The sequence below is a fragment of the Haliaeetus albicilla genome, chromosome 6, assembly GCF_947461875.1.
Source record: "Haliaeetus albicilla chromosome 6, bHalAlb1.1, whole genome shotgun sequence".
Classification (NCBI taxonomy): Eukaryota; Metazoa; Chordata; class Aves; order Accipitriformes; family Accipitridae; genus Haliaeetus; species Haliaeetus albicilla.
This window is the reverse complement of record NC_091488.1, coordinates 2,174,226-2,194,336: the sequence shown is the minus strand read 5'-3', so window position 1 is coordinate 2,194,336 and position 20,111 is coordinate 2,174,226. Positions and strand designations below refer to the sequence as shown.

Sequence of the window (20,111 nt, the reverse complement as noted above, 5' to 3'; positions counted from 1 at the left end):
CGCTATTCTGAAACCATCTTTGCACCAATACCTGGAGCCCCCCCCTCCAAACTGAGTTACATCTTCACACACTGCACTCAGAAAAGGGAGTTTCCACACAGAGAATTTATGATCCAAATACTGAAAAATAGAAGGGATCAGCAAAACATCAAAATGTTATCACTCCAGTTTCACAGTGGCTGAGCTGGGAGTTTAATTCAGACCTTGTAAAACTGCGTCCGATTTGTTAATGGTGGAAATATTCTGCGACTTGGACCCTCATCTCCCTGGTTCTCCTAGAAGCTGAACCAAGCCTGGGCAGATGTGGAGATTTTCTCCGTAGCTACTCGGTCTCACAATTAAGGTGCTGCCGATTTTGGTGGCAGTTGTGTTGCAGACTTCACTGTGAAATGCAATCAACCAGTAGAAACTGGTTCAAGGGCAGTGAAACAGGCTGCTATTATTTCAGCTGTCCAGGAAACCAGTGGGATTGTACGTAACAATATGGTCAGTGTCCTTACTGGCAACTGTCTCCAGTTTTTTCCAACCTTTTTTTCTTTTTTTCTTTCTCTGAGAAGTAAATCACAAACCCTCACAGATATAAAAACAAACATTAATGTGTAGTAAGTAATGTTTCTGGTGTGCAAGTTGGCTTTTTTTAAAGGACTTGATTTTCTGCTCTGTTGCATTGGAAAAGTAAATCCTTTAGAACGGGAATCTTAAAAACATACCCAGATTCAGCAGTCACTTTCCAGAATCTTGGCCACGTCTTTGTATGATGCATGTAATGCTTATTCACTGTAAACCCCTCTTTCTTCCTAAAGCAAATTACCCTTCGATGCGAATCCAGGTTTTACCCTAACATCTCCAATGCCCTCAAGGGAGATAAAGCATTAAGCAGTGGATGAAAGTATATAACCCGGTATATATAAGCTGCTAATAATCCCCGGCCAGAAGTGCAGCCCTTCAAACAGATGCCACAGCTGGCAAACTGAACCTAATTACGTAGGGAGTCATAATTCTACAAACAGTCCTTCCCAATCGTATCACCGCAGTCATTTCCTTTAGAGAGACATAAAGAACAGAAAGGTTGACAAAGATATCTGCTAATTAAGTCCTCAGCTAGATCAGGAGTAAAACACACAGATGCCTTCCTCCTCCTTTCCTTCCTCCTGACTGCAGAGGAAAGGCTTGCTGAGAAATTCTCACTTTTTCATTTAAAAACCATGTTTTTACTGACAAAACAAAGGCAGGCAGATACTGGTAACTCTGCAAAGTGGTTCCGGATTTGTTAGGGAGAAGGTGAAGTCAAGATGGGGAGGTGGGAGAGGTGCTGGGAAAGGCAGGAGGTAGAAGAAATACAGGTTGTGAATTCAGTGTCAGACTGGTCCTGGAGGTGGTAATGGGCGCTGACAGGGCAGGTGTATTTCTGACTGGCTTTCCAGTCTTCAGTCTTGATCTTGGCAGAAAGACAGAGAGGTAGCTAGTGAACAACTCTGTAGGTAAAAACGTAATTATTGACAACTACAGCAGAGATGGCCAGTCTGGAAGGTGGGAAGGGGCTGTCTGAGGCCACACATCTAACTGGGAATCCCTGTCTTTAAGCATACATTTGGCTGATCTCTAAGCCTATCCTAGCAAGGTTGATTTCTAAACCACTATCTTCATCGTCAATGTTTTAAGCATTATTGTCTACTTTTCTGACTCATTTTATTCTAATTTCTGCTTTAAAAATAAGAAGAGAGTGATAACGCCAGGTACCTAGCAATCACAAGTTGTTCATCACTGTCTTTCAGTGATCTCAATGACACATGCATATATAAGAAGTGATATTCTGTTACTAGACCAAAGTATTTTAAAATTTGGAATGTTTCAGACCAATGCTTATGATTTTTAGAACCTGTTCTAAAGCATTCTTTAGAGGACTGCGGTGTGCATGAATAAAGACCTCTTGAGTGAGGTAATTCACCACAAACCAATGTTTATTCATGAAAAGCTTTTTATTCATTAATGTGCTATGGACCAAAGAAAGACAGACGAAATAAGGCAGTTGTCATACTCGGTTTCAAGTTACTTCTGCGGGTTTTGTGGGGTACTGTTTTATCCCGTTAGACTATATACTGCCTGTCTGGGTGCTCTGAGCAACCCTATTTATGAAAGTATTCATTCTCCAGCGTGGCTGGAGCAGGCTGTACCGAGGCTGTGTCTGCAGTGTGTTGGGTGAGAAGCAGCCCCACAGCGTGATGGCTCCTCCGAAGGCTATCTGTGGTGGTATCTCTTTCTTCATGGACTGCAGAGAGAGGAAAAGATGACTATCCAAATGCCTAAAGCGACTGACTCAAGCTAGGTGGGGTTGAATCCCTGAATTCCTCCCCTCACAGCAGCACCCCGTTCAATCGACCAGCAGCCTTGAAAGCTTGTTACAGTCCAAAGCAGAGAAAACTTCCAAACTCCATTTGATTGCTACATCCTTGCGCTTCAAGACAAAAATAACTTTTACAAGATGTGCTGAGAAGAATAGGGCTACGTCTTACGCTACGCAAGTAAGGAGCTTTGCAAAAGGCATCAGCTGTGACAAGGGAAACCCCTTGCTTCGTTCTATAGACTGAAGAAACTGGGGCGAGGAAACTGTGTTCCCACCTCGGCAGGTCCAGTTCTGTCACTCCTCTTTACGCTATGCCACCTTATTCTACTATGACTTGAATACTTGATGTTCTGACCATACGGGGCAGGATGTTTCCCAGTAACACCAGTGTAGCCAGATCATGTCTGGGGTGAATACGGATGGAAGAGAGGAGTCCTTTATATTTTCAGATTGATAACAGTCTTATGCATAGTTTGGCTCTGTTTTCATATGAATATCATACTCAGGGCTTACTTCATGGACTCCATTTAATGTGGACCTGCAATTTTCTGGTGTCAGGTCTAATTGCCTTGCTGCAGTGTTAGATTTCACAGGACAGCATTCCAAAACCTGGGATGCAGCAGGAGAAACTTCTGATTTCAGATGCCTGACTGGCTAATCATTTAAGCTGCTCTTAAGGCAGATGACTTTCCTTACAGCTGGAGAACAGCGAGCTTTTATCAGCAGCAAGCTTGCCACAGTTTCTTCTCAATGATACACCAAGGACAAACATTTGGAGCAGCTGAAGAGGAGAGGACAGCCCATTTCAAAGCTCCTTTGTTCCCAAGCTTCCATGGCCAAAGCCGTACGCTTCCTAGGCTGCGAAGAAAGTGAGAGTTATGGGTTTTTAAACACAGAAAAGGTATTTATTTCAGCAAATACTGTAGAAAAGCAGAACAGCTATTCAAATATGAAAGCACTTTTATTCTTTAAAATAATAGTCGGGTTTTCCCCAAAGCTTAAAATTGACAGTATCTCTTTAACCTTCCTCTCCAGCAAGGCAACACCTCGTTCTGACACGGTTTGCCACGCATCTGTGGAGGAAGCCTCCCCACACAGACTGCTGCCCGATGCTAACGGCCCCGGATACCAAACTCCTCATGCTCCAGAACAAATACAGCAAAGATTCACAAAAACCCCAACAACCCAAAGTCACAATTTAAAGCATGCCTGGAAACACGGTGGCTCTGTCCTGGAGACCGTAAGTAGGTCCTGGCCAAGACCTGGAGTTCACCTGCAGTATTTTATGAACAGTCCGGACCGTGGTTCACTAAACAGCCACCGGATTGTGTCCGGACCGTTTCCCACCCCCGCACCCGGCATTCTCAAAGGCAGAAGTGACCCCTGCTGCGTTTTCTGGGATGCTCGATTTAAAGCTCCCACGCCGGGACCCGGCGCTCGACCGAACCCCCGGGGCAGGAGGGACGGCACGGGTCACCAGCTCTTCTGCCGCGGCAGGGCTGGGGACGCGCAGAAGGCGACTTCAGGGCTGTTTTGAGTCAAAATCCGAGCTAATTCCGGAGGCCTGTTGACCTCAGGGTCAGCGAGGTCCTGACTGCAGAGCTCAAGTCCCCGCTTGGGACTGCCACAGGTCACCCGGACGGCGCAGCGTGGCCGGTGCCGGTACCAGTCCCGGTACCGGTACCAGTCCCACAGCCGCCGAACCGCTTTTCCTCACTGCGAGCTCCCGTTTACGGATCTGACGACGCCGTTTCGGTTTCCCGTGCTGTGGCTACAGCCTGTATGTTTCACGGCTTTTGAAGGCCGCTAACAAACATTATTTTTATCTAAACTGATGATAGTTCAGGTCAGCGGAAGTTAACCAAGCGCTTATCAAATTAGCATCTCTGTGTATACACAAACCCCTGGCAGAAGAAAAGAAGTTTGTTTTGCATTTCAAAGCACCCTTTCGATCTAGAAGAGTGCCTTCATTTAAGGGGCATTTTTTCAAGTTATTTGCTTATTTGTTTGTAATTAATATTAAAACTAATTCTTTTTTAAACCCACATGACCATTCTTTTTCTGGATTCTTTTTGCTATTTTACATCAGACTATGACAAGTTTGGTTTCATGACTCCTTAATCAGCTACATTCACTACCTCGATTTTTTTTTCTCCTTGTTACTATCATGAGCAAAGTTCACCAAGGCTGGACTCCCAGTTTGGCAGCAACCTTAACGTCTTCAGGTACACTGTACAGCTATAAAAGCTCATGCAAATAATCTGCATTGCACTTGCATTTGACTTAGTATAGAGCATGAGAAACGAGGTGGAGAATCATATATATGAGAACAGAGTGATTATCACATTCAATATCACATTGTTAAACGATACAGTTTAATTTTTACACCATCATTTGCACATGCTAAGAGCAAGTCCCTCTAACTAACCCTTAAGTGAAAGCTGAGATGTTTTCTCCAGAATTGCTTTTGGTATTTTCATGTCAAGATAAAAAATAAAGGTTAACAAAATTGTGCAGTTCCCAGTTAGGTAAAATCTCAAGTGAACAATAGGTTTCTGCAGGTTTATGAAAAAACACTGCTTGAAAATATGCTAAAGTTTTCACAGCTATTTCAGTAATATTTTAACTTGTGGTTGAGTTCCATTTAATTGCAGTTAAAGTGGTATGCGGAGGCCAGTTAGGTTAACTGCCAAAGTGTTCTCCTCAGGAGTAACTTTGAAAAGAAATGCTGGAAGAATAACCAGGGCCTTCAAACATGACAAAATAATAACTTATCTGCACTGGTCCACTAAATGAAACAGTGAATTTTGCCTAGTTGTAAAAAGAGCACTATGCAAGTTTTGTTTTGCCCATTTTTTCCTCCAGCTCTGCAGCATGTTGAACGTTGCAAGCACCTCACAGAACACTTCCAGGGCATAAATTTAATCATCTACTAAAGAGTGGCAAGCAGTTGCAGTGGGAGGGGAAGTTTGTTCATGTAACTGGTGGTAAGTACCCAAGAATTTGTGGTTTATAATGCACGTTCATAATCTGGCTTTGCTGATTTTGCAGCGATGATAGAGATACAGGTGGTTTGGCCTAGTTGCTGCTAGTTATTCAAATAGCTGCGGGAATGAAAACAAAGCCAAGGGGCAAAACATTAGAAAAATGGATTGATTAATTTTTTCTTAATAATTGCATCTGTGAGGTCAACTCGTGCAGAAGAGGGAATGTGGAAACAGGAGAAAAGTTCTGACTTTGCATCCAGACTAACGGAGAGTAGGATCAAGCCCAATCCTGAAACAGGGAGAGGGACACGACTCCGAAAGCCCTGAGCTGCTAACTAGGACAGGCTTTTAGTGCCGCTCTGATCTGACCGCGTGGGATGTTTCTACCAACGATGGAAGTCTGTTAGTTTCATTTGCAGGTCAGCTCTCTAGATGCTTCAAGGAAAAGAAAAAAAGTAGCAAAAACGCTTATCGTGGGGTTACAAAACAGCACTTACATCCCTACTCATGAAGTATACATGCTCTCTATCTGATTTAGATCCTGTAAATGAATCAAATCAAACCGCCTGTCTCTATCATGCCCCTTCCCTGGTTTTATCCGATTCCTGACTGTAAGTCTCACCACATCTTTTCTCCTGCAAGGAAAAGAGTCAAGTACACAATTGTGGCAGTTGGCCAAGACGATCAAGTCCCCTCACGCAGCCTTGTCTCCACCTGGTGCCTCTTCAGCCCGTCCGTCCTGTAATCTGTGCGCTGCTGCTACCGCCACTCCACATCTGGAGACAGATGGTATTTTCCTTATAAAATAAGGCTGCTTTTTTCTTGCTGTAGATAAGGCAGCAATACTCACTTCTGCGTCCAGAGCAGGAGGAGGACGCATGTATTCTGCCAGCACTAACTTTGTATAGCACTATTACGCCCAAAGGGAAAAGCCTAGATGTATTTTTATGTCAAATAAAACTCACTCAGAAAGCCTCATATGCCACTTTAATTCACGAGTCGAAAAGAAATGCAAGGAAGGAAAAGGAGTCAGTCTGGCTTGAATTGTTGCCCACATCCAAGCATCTGGCGCGCTACAGGATGCCCGCAGGTACCCCCCGGGATCCAGCTGCTGGTCCAGGATGTCTTTGATCTCCCGCAGGGTCTCACCCCCATCTGCCAGCCCCATGCGGAGGTCTTGGAAAGCCCAAGACCTAAACCAACAGGAGACAAAAGGAGACACGTGAGGGATGAGTTTCAAAACGTCGTTCCAAGTCAGGTTATTAACCCAAGAACACCTTAGGATATCTCAGACCACACCAGATGCCTATGCGGGTAACCGAATCAAATGCAGAGGAATGTACGTTTTTAAAAGTACCTGGTAATATTTTAATAGAGATCCTCACAGCGCTGTGAAAGGGAAAAAGATACAGAGACTTTATAATATGATAGCGAGTAAAAAGGATGACATTTGACAAAGAAAGAAAGAAAAGTATTTCTTCTTGGTTTGAAAGATTCCTTTCAGGGGAAACGAAAAAGGATGTACCACCATGTGTTTTCAAGACTGCCAGAAGCAGCGGTTACATAGTATTCAGCCACTACTATATTTGCAAGGAACTAAAAAGCCATAGAATGAACAAGAAACATAGAGAATAAGATACAAAATTGGTAAGAACATCCAATTCTATTTCAACAACACTGGAGCCTTAAAAGCATTGAAGTAAACGCCAGACCCACATCTGTCTGAGGTTAAAAAAGGGGAAAAAAGTTAGTCTGGGTGACTGCTGCTTAGACCTCAGGAGTGTTGTGGATTCTCCCAGCTTACCACTGGAAGGTTAGAAGCAAACCTTAAATTGTGTCTCATTAGGTAGTTCACATCAAAAGCTCATAAAAATCTTAAAAAAGATTGAAGTGAGCGAGTTCAATGCATACAGATCTACTAAAGATGTTTAGGAATGCTTCTGCTTGGTGATTCAAACTGGTACGATCAGAGGAAGAATTGTATTAAGCCATCTTTATAAAGTTACCAGCAGTAAGACTCATAGATACAGTATTTCAAGTCTCATCCTGAAATTGTATTAGTGATTAAGGCAACATTCTTCAAGATGACATAAAGACATCACTGATTTTATTCTGGACTACAGAACATACCTAATCAGAGTAAGGGATAACATTTTCAAAATCAACTGAGAAGCCTCAGGATCCTCCTAGAAGCTTAAAGGCTTCAGAAAAAATAAACTATTGTCTCTACCTATAACACAGGTAAGAAAAAGAGGGAAAAAAAAAAAAGCCATCTCCTCATGCAAGGATTCAGAAAATTGCACAGTGACCTGTCTGGGAAATCCTACCCACATGTCCCCTCTGTGCTTTCTGCCCATTTCTCATGGTAATCTCTTCTCTGGGAACAAAGCCACGACACTTGCTGAAACAGCTCTGCTCGTATAAAGTAACAGCTTGTCCAATAAGCAGCAAAGGACAATTTAGTTCTCGGTACAAACAACCCGGCTAACTCCAGACGAGTTTGCTCGAGAACCCGAGGGATAAAGCTCCCTTCTCAGGGATCACTAACCCACCGGTCACCCCGCGCCGACGCAGCCCCCGAGAGCGTCTGGGTACCGAAGCAAACTCGTCCGGGAGGAGCCGGGACGCGAGCCCAGCTCTGGGCTGGCCCATACGGACAAATCGAAGGTTGCGGTACCGAACGTCACCTTAACGTTGTTCGAAGATCTGAGGTTTAAGTTCTTCATGCAGGGACTGGCCTTAACGCCCAGAGGTGGTTACTCTTACCGCGACTACGGCATTCTCTGTCCAATATTTCACCACAACCCAAGCTAAGGGAATTCTGCAACTGCGTAAGAGAAGAATTACACGGGAATGAAGCCAAAAGAGAGAGGCGTTTGCTCCCGTAAGGCAGTCGCTGTGTACCTTGGTGGCATTAAGATGAAGCTAGCTTCGCTCCAGAACAACGTGTAGGTGTCCGCCTGGACGTACTTCTGTGATAACTCAAACTATTACTGTGTAGGCTGGTAAATAAGGGAAAGTAAAGGGACAGTCAGTATTAATTTTAGGAGGTGGTCAGGTGCTGAAAAGGATAGTGGAACCTCGTGGTACCTTGTTGGTACCCAGAGAGAGAATAAAAACTGCATATTAAGAGTATGAGAATATATGAGAGAATACGGTAATTGCCACAAACAAGGAGTTATGTTGCTCTTACCTTATTTTTAAAACAGATTTAAGCACATTAACAATCAAACAATGAATTTATTTGCAGGATACGTTTATCATACATAGAAAACAATACTTATTGTTTGCTTGATTAAATAGAGAAAAAAAGCAAAACAAAAACACAATACATTATTCAAAGCGTTCCATATATTTGTTAGCTGACATTTTCAAAATGAAGCTTTCTTGGTTTTTTTTTTTGTTTTTCTTTTTTAAAAAACATGATCGTGAACAATGCATAGTGGGAACAAAGGGTCTAGAAATCTAACATTCCACAGCTGTGAGTCAGTGTGAAAAATAAGGCTATGTAGAGGAAAAAAAACCCAGAGTGAATTTCAAAACAATACATATTCCATTGACAAGCTTCAGATAAGATCATCTGAGCATATGAAATCTAAAAGCAAAGTTACATAAGGAAGGGAGGAATTTAAAATATTAATAAACAACTTGGGAAGGAAGAAACTAGACTTCTCCAGTCATGGCTTGGAAATAGCCTCCAAACTTTCAAACTAGTGTCAAGTGAAGGTCAGTTACACTACGATGCTGCAAAAACCAACCCAAGATGAACATCTAGAGGTGAGAAATATCCAAGTCCATTTTACTAAACTACAACTACCCATACCACTTATTCGGCACGTATTTATCAGTGGAACGACAAAGTAAGTGTTTAAAAAAAAAAGTTTGGTCACCAGTCACTGAATGATTCAGTGAAGGGCTGGAAAACATATCTGCATGCTCTGAAATGTTAATTACAAGTTCTTTTCACGTGCCATGCTAATGTAAATGGAATGAATGGAATTGCAGTGTCATATCCTGCTCTTTGTTCCCGGCCTTTCACACTGGGTCAGCAGTGTGAAGGTTTCATAAAGCTGCCATAAACGGAGGTTCTTCACCGCCCTCCGTCGCTGCCATCTGCTCTTCACATGATCGTGGCGGATGAGTCCCAGGAACACGACTCACAGGGCTGCCGTTTTCTGGCACTCCCTAGTACAGGGCTTCCCAAACGCTGCATTAATACAGGATATGTACCCCAGATAACTCAGCCACATTAAATAACTACTCTCTATATAGCGTTACATGAAATTCAGGATAAAGAGGGTATAAAATAACTGCTAATACTGGATCTTACCTGAGTTAGATTCAGCTTCCTTACTCACAAGGTCACAAGAACAAAGCTGCGGCAAGACTGGTTGTGGGAATTGGTCTGAATGCACATTTGTAAAATACGCATTTTATACACAACTATTTATTTCTAGAGTTTAACTCGCATCTTTTTAAAACAATTAAATACAGACTAGGCTACATAAACCTTTACAACCCTTCTTCATCCGTCATAAATGATATCCAGATACAAATTCAGACCTTTCGGATAGAAGACATACAGAATTTATTTAAAAAAATATTTGCTAAAAGGTCACCCTTTGCCATCGTTTAAAATGTATAGGAAACTATTGGAAAAACTTGGATTGTTGATGTTCTAAACTGAACAAAAATATATCCTTATTTCAAGAAAGCTGAAACAACCTCACTGCCGTGGGGAGGTCTGTCCTGAAAACATTATTTCTTTAGTATACCCTACACAGTCTCACTCATCCCAGTTATCATTCAGAACAGCACAAAGAGCAGCATTTAGAGAGCGATGGATTCTTAGGCCGGCCTCTTTTAGCTGCCCTGAAAAATCTGTTTACCGTGCTTGTAGCTGAGGCATCACAGAAAGCAAGAAACAAGTTTTCAACATCAGCTGAACAAAACTCATGCAGCTGTGGTTGCACTACAGCCATCCCTTGTCTTCTGTTAATAAAGAAGTTTGATCAGTTACAGGAGAAAAACATAGTTGCAATTTTAAAATCCAGAGAAAGCCATGGAATTCATACAGGGAAGGAAAAAGAAAAAAAAAGCCTACATTGCAGAGTATGGAGGACTGCTGTAAATTATCCCTAAAAAAGCAGCAGTACCGACAGTGGCTGTGTATGTATCTATTACATGTATGTATGCATGTATAGACACACATATACACAAACGCAGAATCACCATCACCGAAAAAAATAACTGTCAATGCAGTTGGTCGTTTCATTCTAAATAAAAAGGATGAGTTAACAGATTTTCCACTGTGGCTCATAAATTTGGGCTGACTAATCTGCAGGTTTGTCTATACATTTTCTAGTGAAGTCTCTTTCATTTAACTTGTACAGAAGCAAGCTGGTTTTGATTTCCGAGGTTAGCAAAGAGTGTGTAACATCCCACTTGCTAAGAAGTTAGCCATTTTCATGTCACAGCATGCATTATCAGAACATGCTATGGAAGTCTTTGCTGATATAAAAAAAATTCTCATAAAAAAACCAAATCAGAACAATGATTATAATTACAGAATTCTTCTGGCAATTTTCAAGTAAAAAGCTATGTATAACACATCCCAATGTTAGACATTATTTTTTCCATCTGATACAGATTTAAAATGCATAGTATGTACATAAATAGCAGTATTCATCCAATCTTTAGGAGTGTTCTGTTTTATACTCCAGTCAATATGCCCTGTAATTATATTGATGGATTCTGCATTAAAGAATACATTACATTCTGAGGGGCTAATTGGAATGAGAAGTGGAAAGATTTCATTTTAAGGAAAGGCTTCCTTTTAATTTTTACAAAAACAGAAATAGAAGCAGCATCACAAATACTCCAGAGTAAAAATCTGACACACAAAAACCATTCTGTGTCCTTCTGTGTTCTCTTACTAACCAAGCAAAACCCCAGCAAAACCCCTCCCAGTAACTACATGCGTGGCACTTGCTTATCGGAATGTAATCCATATGTTAGGATTATAGGAGAATGAAATGGATCCATTTAACAACTTTTCTGCAGAGAGTGGTCCAACTTAACTACTACCTTTGTCCACAGGTAATCTAAGATGTGCTGGGTCACCATTCATACCCGGTTTGCTTTAAGTCTTGATTCAAAGCACTTGCACATACCTAAATCAACCCTTATTCAGTAGAATGCCAGCACACAGAAAAATGGACCCATGAATTATTTTTAAACACTTCTGTCTCTCCCATATAAGAGAACCAGGGTCTTTACAGCGTACTAGTGTGTCTGCTTTGCTAAAACAATAACCGATGTCTTCTCCACCCTCTTTTTGATTATGAAGTCAAACACAGACTGAAGTTCTACTTAGTATAACTGTGGCTTTCAGTGATTGTGTAAAGCAAAATAAACTGGATTTAGTTTCCTTTGATAAAACATGATGTTTTGGTAGCACATTAACTAACAAGGAACAACCTGTCAGCCTCATTACAGCAGATGTAATTTTTGTATGCTAATTCAGAAACTTTGTTTTTTTGAATCTCTTGCCTGCATCTCCAGGAGGGGTACGTACTATGCTGAAAGATTGTCCTAAGCATTTGTAGTCAACATGAATATATAAAGTCTCAAACTTGAAATGTTTTTCACAGAATATTTTTGAAATCACCATAGATTGGTGAATTGTTGTTGTTGTTGCTTTAGATAGTAAGACAGGATCTGTGCTGACATGCCTGGGTCAAAATGATGGAAAATGAGAGGCACCTTCTGCCTGAAGAGGTGAGCTTCAAGAGACCCACCCAGCCCATGACAGCACTGGAGAGGTAAGTAAACTAACACAACAACAAATAAACAGACGTGCTTTCTCATTACTGCTTGCATCACCTTAAGAACACATCGTCAGTAAGCGTGAAGGCTACTGTGCAAAAATACAGTAACACATCAGTGGGCGAATGCAAACACCATCGCTACAAATCCATGCAGTAGCACCAGGAGTTGGGCTCAACCCCAGTTTTAAAGTTACCCAGGCTTTTACCGCTAGAGCCAAGAGAATCTCTGTTGGCTGGTCACGAATGCTTCAGTACTCCCTGCAGGCCAGCATCCATGAGCTCAGCTTCCACTTCAGTTCTGGGTAGAAAGGGCGTTTCTGTAGAGGAACTCGGAGCTGCAGCAGCTCTGTATGAGCTGTACAAGCACTGTACCAGCCAGAAGTTGCAGGGTGTTTTTCAAAATTTTCCTATATCAAATATCTAGGCTCCCAAACTGGAGCTTTTTTTTTTTTTTTAAAACATCAGCCTGTATTGAGGCAAGGCTCTGACTGAACCCCATTTATATAAACACAGCAATATATCACTGGAGGACATGACAGTCCATATATAATCCTATTAGGTACAGAATATTACAGACTTAAAGAGCTTCAAAGTGTGTCAGACACACTTCAGTCAGCAAAACACTGACTGTTCTTCCACTGTTCATTTAAGAACAAGGATATGGTCTGTATTCCCCTCAGAAAACAAAGCCAAACATTTAAATAGTTCAATTCACAACCACGTTCTTCCTCTAAACAATTCTGATTCAAGACCAGCTTCAGCTAAACATCTTCCTTAGCTATCTTTGAGCAGAATGAATCCTAGCAAAGGAAACCGACCCTTTGAAAGACAGAAAACCATCAGTGAGTTACTGTACACATTAATGCGTAGCATCGGAAGACAGACACCATAAAAACAACAGGTTTCACTTTTAACTGTAAACAGGTATAACACAGTATTCTTTTCTGAGTAAAACAACACAAACATTATTTATCACTTAGGAATAATTGGGCACAGCATACTTCAGCACTCAGAAACTAAATTTCAGTTATCTTGTAGCTATTGCTGACAAATATTGCCTTTAAAAAATCTTCAGCTGCGTATGGTAATATACAACTGAATGTGTAAGAAACACAGACATGTGGGCTTTGTTATCCTCCCACACTCCTCATCTCACCAGACATTGGCACTTCTCATCTACGTCCTGAGGACAACATGCTTTCAGTCATTTTGGCCAGCTGAAAATGAAAGATACTAACCCATATGGCCTCTCTCTGCTCATTAACACATGGTAAGCATTTACTTAGCTTTTCACCATTTTGAGATCAGATGTTAGGGCTTCTTAAGAGTCCAGTCTGGTAGAATACCAGATTAAAAAAAAAAAAACAAAACAAGACACTCAAGACTATGCTGACTGAGAAACGATCAGAACCCACACATATTTTCTGACAATTATTCAAATTATAAAATAAAACCTAAGTGTTATTTTCTCCCCCTTTACAACTGTTTGAGGCCAAATAATTCCCTTATGTTGAGAGCCAAATTAATGAAGTCTTAGGCTTTTTACTGTGAAACTTTACAATGCAGTTTCTCCAAAATTAGTACAGTGCTTAAAGACTATATAAAAAGGTTCCTACTTCAATTAGATTTCCCATGACCACAGGCACAATGTTGTACAGTTTTAAATTAAAACAGCAGCCACCAGTGATTTTTCTTTCAGTGTCATTTTAAGGGAATTATTTCAGTCTCAGTACTGGACAAGTTTTAAAAGGCAATGGATTCGTTCTTTCTGTGTACTCTGAGAACTGATGGAAGTGTATCCAATGTTCTATCGTGCTGTCACCATCCAAAGTCCCAGTGCAACATTGGCAGCCAAAAGTGCACTACCAGCAAGCAAAATTAAAAAGCCAACAAGCTCTCTGTTTTGTTTTTCTACAATCAGGGAGCTCAGAGTGGCTTCCAGGAATGAATTTAATATCCACTGACCATCCAAAGCGAAGCAGGGTACAGCATTGATAACTGCCAGTGCTCCTGACAGTGAAATTAGGTACCTGGTTGACATTAGTTAAGGTTTGTGAATAATATCCAAGAAAATGTAAAAAAAAATATTTAAAACAAAACATATTTTTTATATCTAGTATGCAGAGACAAACATATGAGGGTTATTTTTTTTAGCTGCCATTCTGTTTCACAGAAATTATAGGAGTACAATGATTTTTACACCATAATACACCAGCTCAAGAGAACTGCCTGTACAGATTCATTTGCTTTTAAGCACTAGGTTTGGATCCTTAAACAACCTGCACTCTTCACAACTCAGATGAAAGAAGGAGACAGCAAAATTGTCCTTAAAACTGCCCATCTTCCTCCCTTGCTTTGTGTGGTTTTGGAGGAAGATTATAGCTCTGACACCATGCCTGAAGTAAGAAGGTATTCTAGACCTATGACCTAAGTATGAAATAACGATTAGGAATATTTTCCAAAACACTCCCTTGCTGGAGTAAGTAAATGGCTAGAATATAATAGGAAATCTGGCTTCTCTCTCCTACGTACCTGTTAGCCAGAAAATTTGAGTGGATTTCTGTACATGCATGTGCATGTGAGAATGAGGCAAGGATAGATCATTTTTATTGTTGGTAAAGGCTTGCTAACTGTAATGCCTACCTCCATCCTATAATGGCTGGACAAGAAGGCATATGACTCAGAAAGCAGCTGGGTCAGTGTGAACCTTGGTGTGTTCCCAGAAAAGGGGAGCTTATGTAGCATCTTTACTCTAGTTTTATGGGGTACACTGAACTACACTGTTTGTTTGTTCTATAGCCACGCATAAACATTTCCGTTTCTAAGGCTAAGGGTTCTTAGATTAGCCATATTCAAGCCTACTAACCTTTATGTATGTGTATATGTATCACCTCATTCATTAATAAGCATGTTTTAACTGAATTAACATCCTGCTTTTTGAATAGGCTGTTTTCTTTTCTGTTGAAGGGAAAAAAAAAAAAGGAAAAAAAAGAACCATACCCTGTTATTTAGTTCAGTATAATGGTATAATGACTCAGAAATGATAAAACTGACATACCAAAGCTAGCAGTAACATCTCATTTGTCCTGCCCTAAATTCAGGATTACTTTGACTTCCTCATTGGAGCTGTTGAGACTCACCCTCAAGAAAGAGTTAAAAAAAGCACTGACCAAAACCATCCTGCTAAGCACAAGAGAAACTGCGCTTTGAGCTTGGCACATGGACAATAATCAATGCAGAAATGGGATAAAGATGTCAAAACTCTACAGAAATATTTCAGAGCATCCTGTCTAAAATGATATCCAACTGAAATTTTGCTGGGTCACCAAATTCTAAACAGTTCCCTTCTTGCCTTAAAAGCAAACAAAAAACCCCCCAAAGATACTTCAAAGGATACTTGCAAAATGTCTCTATCACCACAGGCAGATCGATGCTTAGAAAGTTTTGTCGTGGTACAAAACTGCTGAGACTTACTGAAATGAAAATAAAAAGAGACACAAAACATGAACACTCATTCCAGGATTATAACATTATGAATTTTAGATTGTAATTTTGCAGAAAAATCAGATCTGAAATGACATTTCTTCAAGGATGAATAACCAATCTAAATATGGTTTTGCTTGGTTTTTCTTTTTAAGAGTGCAGCTGTTAAGTCTTTCTTAAAGATGATCACTGTCATAGTAAAGTCACTCCACAAAATACAATTAGCATGATTTCAGCAAAACGAGATCTAAGATACGTATTTTCAGAGGCAACTGGACATCTGTAGTCATAAAGACCAGATTGTGTAATTTAAGTCCTTTTCAAAGCAAAACATATAAAGAGAGATTATAGTTACCAGACTTTTTCAACATATGCAGTCCACATGTATACATTCATACTGTGGGTGCACACATGCACTTTCTCTGAAGGCCAGAAAACTCTTCTCTTGCAGTACCTGCAGAAGATCCCCCCGACTTGAGGCTGAGCTCCTGGTGTGTAGGAGCGGGGCAGATAGGGACCAGAGTTCTGGAGTCACTCTGAGAAAGCAGAGGCTAGGAGATGATGCACAGCTGCATTACACATCTCAACACCAGTTAGCCAGTACCTAGGTAGCTTCTTTTTCTGTCTTCAGATGACACCGCAAGTGACTCCAAGATGCAACCTAGTGCAGCTTAAAAACCTGGGAGGTGGGACTCTGCATCCTTCCTATAAACAGTGGCTGGAAAATTGCAGTGTCAAGCACCACATGACCTTGAAACACTTCTTTAGTGCTGTAACTTCTCTGAAGGTGCACGTGAAGCTGCAGCTGACTGCATGTCAAACGTTTATGCGAGACTCCTCAAGGAAAACTGAGGTAGCTTGAGACCTCCCAGAGCGCACGCTGTTAGCGCAGGGATGCTCCACCTGGGTTGTCTCATCAAAAGTCAGTAACCAGCAGTCTCCGTCTGCCAGCCTCAGGGACCGTTTGAAAGCCTTAGCTCTGTGACAGCTGGAAGAAAGTCACCTTTCCTACTAGAAGGCTCCACTCACAGCATAGCAGAGTCTTAAGCCCAGAAGGAAGAGGTTTACATAAATAAAGGCAGAATTAGAAAATCACCTTAAGAATGAGCTTGCAGAGTACCAACAACGGTCACTCTGTCCTTTAAGAACAACTTTGGACACGAGTTGAGGTCAGCCACAATGGCCTGAGTTTTCCCTACCACCATGGGAAAAAGTCATTGCCATAAGAAATGACATCTCCACAGAACTATGTGAAAGCAAGAATTCAAATCCCACTCAATACAAACATCCCTTGGGAAAGGAACAATTTAACCCACCCTTTGAGAAATTTTAAAACCATAGGCCAAGAGAATGCTGGGAGCCTCACAGCACTAGTACGTAACATAGCAAAAGCACTGCTAAGTATATCTAGTTAAGAGCAAGATCAGATTTCTTCAGGTTCAATAAACAATTCAAGGACCCTGGAACAAAGGTGAGGGGAAAGTAGTTCCAAAGGCACATGAGGCAGAGAACTGGTCCACTCAGTCACATAAACACATTTTCTCCTGCAAATAGAGGCCCTTCTGATGAGTCAGAAGTGCTAATTAGTCCAACCAGCAAGCATACCATGGGATGGAGAGATTTGGATAGCAAGGAGTCCCGAAAAAAGGAACGGGTTTGGTGTGGCAACAAGCAGAGAACTTTCCAGTACCAAAGCTGCCGCAGCTGTGCCAAGACAGCTTGAAAATCACGTTCTCCTTTACCTTAGCTTAAGAAAGACCTTTGATTTAGGAGAACTGAAAGAAAATAAGTAAGTCTGTTAGACTACAGAGTGAAGAACAAAACAGATGGAAATCCTGGACACCACCCAGCTCAGAAAGTCAGAAACATCCAAGTCAAGTGATATCCAAAGCAAACAACTCGTCAAGCTGAAGGCTGGTATCAGAACATCTGATCAGACCTCTTGTTCATGAGCCAAGATAGCAAAATGGCTGAGGCAGTGTATTCAAGAAGGTTTCAAAAGACACACACTGCAATGTACTGTAATTTCAAAGCTTGACTGCCTCTTGACAAACACCTAATGGCCACTAACAAGTCACCATCCTGAACCTGAAGTTGTGCCTACATTGAGAACGGATCACTAATCTCCCTCCCTCTTTGTTACAACAAACCGTCATCCCTGACAGCCACTAGACATGGATTTAAACTCCAAACCTTGCAGCTGAAGCAATCTCCAAAACACAAAGAAACTCCTCAGGAAGTTGCTGGACTGAGCTCTAGACGCTGTAATATGAGGCAATGAATTTAGTGGCTGTAATGGATCAAACCTAATGGCAGCAGGCAGATCTGTCCTTCAAGGAATAACAAAAGAATTACAGAAATTATGTTCTCCAGGCTTGTCTTCAAAAGACACTGCTGGGAAGAGGTGAACAGCAATGAGGCTGGGTGAGAGAAAACAGTCATTGTTTTCCCACTCTAATTAAACAATTCTTTGACCTGGAATTAACATTTCTTTTGTTGGCTAATGCTAGATGGTGTTGGCAAATATTGAGAAGAATGCACAACGGACACAATTTTAATTAGAAGTGATTTGGAGACTAGGTTGACCAAAGAGCTTTTCAAAACCTCTTCATGGGGGAAAGGGCATGTATGCTATGGAGGAGAGGGACAGTACGGCATGAGACATTTCTGTGTGGTCTCCAGAAGAACTATACATGTAACCCTTTCAATATGGGTTGAAAGCAAAGAAGGATCATCCTCAGCAGTAATGCAGAAACAAGCATGGAAATACTGAGAAACCAGACTGCACTAGATAGACCTTCATCAGGGATTATGGCTGTTGTTGCCCAAAAAACTGCCACAAAGCTAGGTAGTGGCTTTTTTTTTTAGAAAACGTGGATACAGAAGAAGTATAAGACTGGTCCAGTTGGGGGAAATTATCTTCCAGGTAAGTGTCGTGGAAGGTGGCAGAGCTGAGCTACATGAGCATGCAGACCACACCTGAATGAGACATAAACAGCACGTGGCGATAATAGGACAAGATTGTGAGGCTATAATAGCATGGTAATGTATATAAATTAGAGGCCGTTATTATGTCTTGGAGGGCTTTAAGGACTTTGTTTAGCTGCTTAAAAGTAGTTGTTCATGATAAAGCAGAACTCTGTAGCTTGCTTAATGCTTTTGGTTAACGTTGACCTATCCTCTGACTGGAGGAATAAGAAGATCTGGAGCCAGTTTGAGCCAGGAAAAGGAGATGTAGTAACCACTAGCCTAAAAACAGGAAAGAAAAAGCCCGCCTAGGGATGGGAAAAAGGACCCAATGAGAGAGAGGACAACCCCAGACCCAAATATTACTGTTGGACCAGACTATGGTGTGAGGGGCAGGAACTTAGACTGCAAGGGTATAATTGCCCAGGGAGTTTAGTGTTTGGGGTCCCTCTCCGGAGGCATCCAGCTCAGGCTGTCTGAATCTGTGCACCAGAGGTAGGACAAGTGTGTGTGTGTGTGTGGGCAGCAGCTTCTCCCTTAACAGTATGTTTCCATCTTCTTTTCGTGAAGGAAATCTTGCAGTTTTTGATCCCTGATGGGCGATGCAGATACAGTAACATTCAGGGAAACGATCTTCCTTCAAGCAGTGTGAATTCCAAATTCAAACGTTAGTCACCAGATTCTTCCCAACCAACGAGGGCCAGAGAAGGAAGCCAAGATTTTGCAATACCAGAAATGCCATGAAGGAATAAAAAGAAACACTGCAAAGTTGCATGGCAATAATGACAGGGCCCTCCCTTTCAACCTTACATTACCATCTGTCCAACACAGGGAGAGCCTCTAGAGCATAACCGGCCTGTAATAAGAAAAGTCTAAAAGTCTTGAGTAATACCATATGAATTAAACCCACAGTATGAATTTATATTGAATTACATTAGATATTTTTTACAGAGAGAATGCTCATTAAAAGGATTAATCAATGTGTCCATCCTAAACAACATGCATTCCTAATCATTCCTTCTGGTTTAGTTTTGGCCAAATCTCCAGCACTGTAAGTTCATTTAGGATTATGATTCTTTATAATATTTTTGCTAGGATATTTTACTTTAAGGAAACAGAAACATTTTATAGAAGTAAGCTGTATAGCCTATTTCTTTGTAAATAGCTAATATGGATATAAATTTTTAGAAGTATTGTATCTGGAAGTTAGCTTCAAATAAAACTGTGAAATAATTACTGCTTCTCCATAAATCAGGACTATCATGACAACAATATAAGCCTAAGTAGAAAATAATACATGCATAATCTTAGAATGTTTTTCAAACATTACTTTAGTGACATTTCTAGGGAAAGTAAAGTCATAGTACACACTAGTGCAACTAGTGCAATTAACTGTGTGTTAAATGTAGCACCACTCTAAAAAGTAATGTTTCCTGCAGGCAGAAAGATCACACTAAAGAATAAGACATTTCACTAAAACATATTCCTATTTCAAAATTC

General features: G+C 41.1%; 1 protein-coding gene across 2 annotated transcripts in view; it reads right to left on the bottom strand.

Moving 5' to 3' along the window:
* Window positions 1-8,714: 8,714 nt before the first annotated feature.
* MBTPS2 (membrane bound transcription factor peptidase, site 2) overlaps window positions 8,715-20,111 on the bottom strand; it is a 36,943-nt gene continuing 25,546 nt past the window's right edge. The window contains exons 10-11 of one of the 2 annotated variants that reach the window (XM_069784833.1): window positions 15,559-15,634; window positions 8,715-14,191 (exon numbers count right to left, since the gene is read on the bottom strand). In XM_069784833.1, the coding sequence (XP_069640934.1) occupies window positions 13,969-14,191; window positions 15,559-15,634 (299 nt within the window). In that variant the 3' untranslated portion in view covers window positions 8,715-13,968. The remainder of the gene's footprint in view (window positions 14,192-15,558; window positions 15,635-20,111) is intronic. The other variant, XR_011324940.1, reaches the window with a different exon arrangement.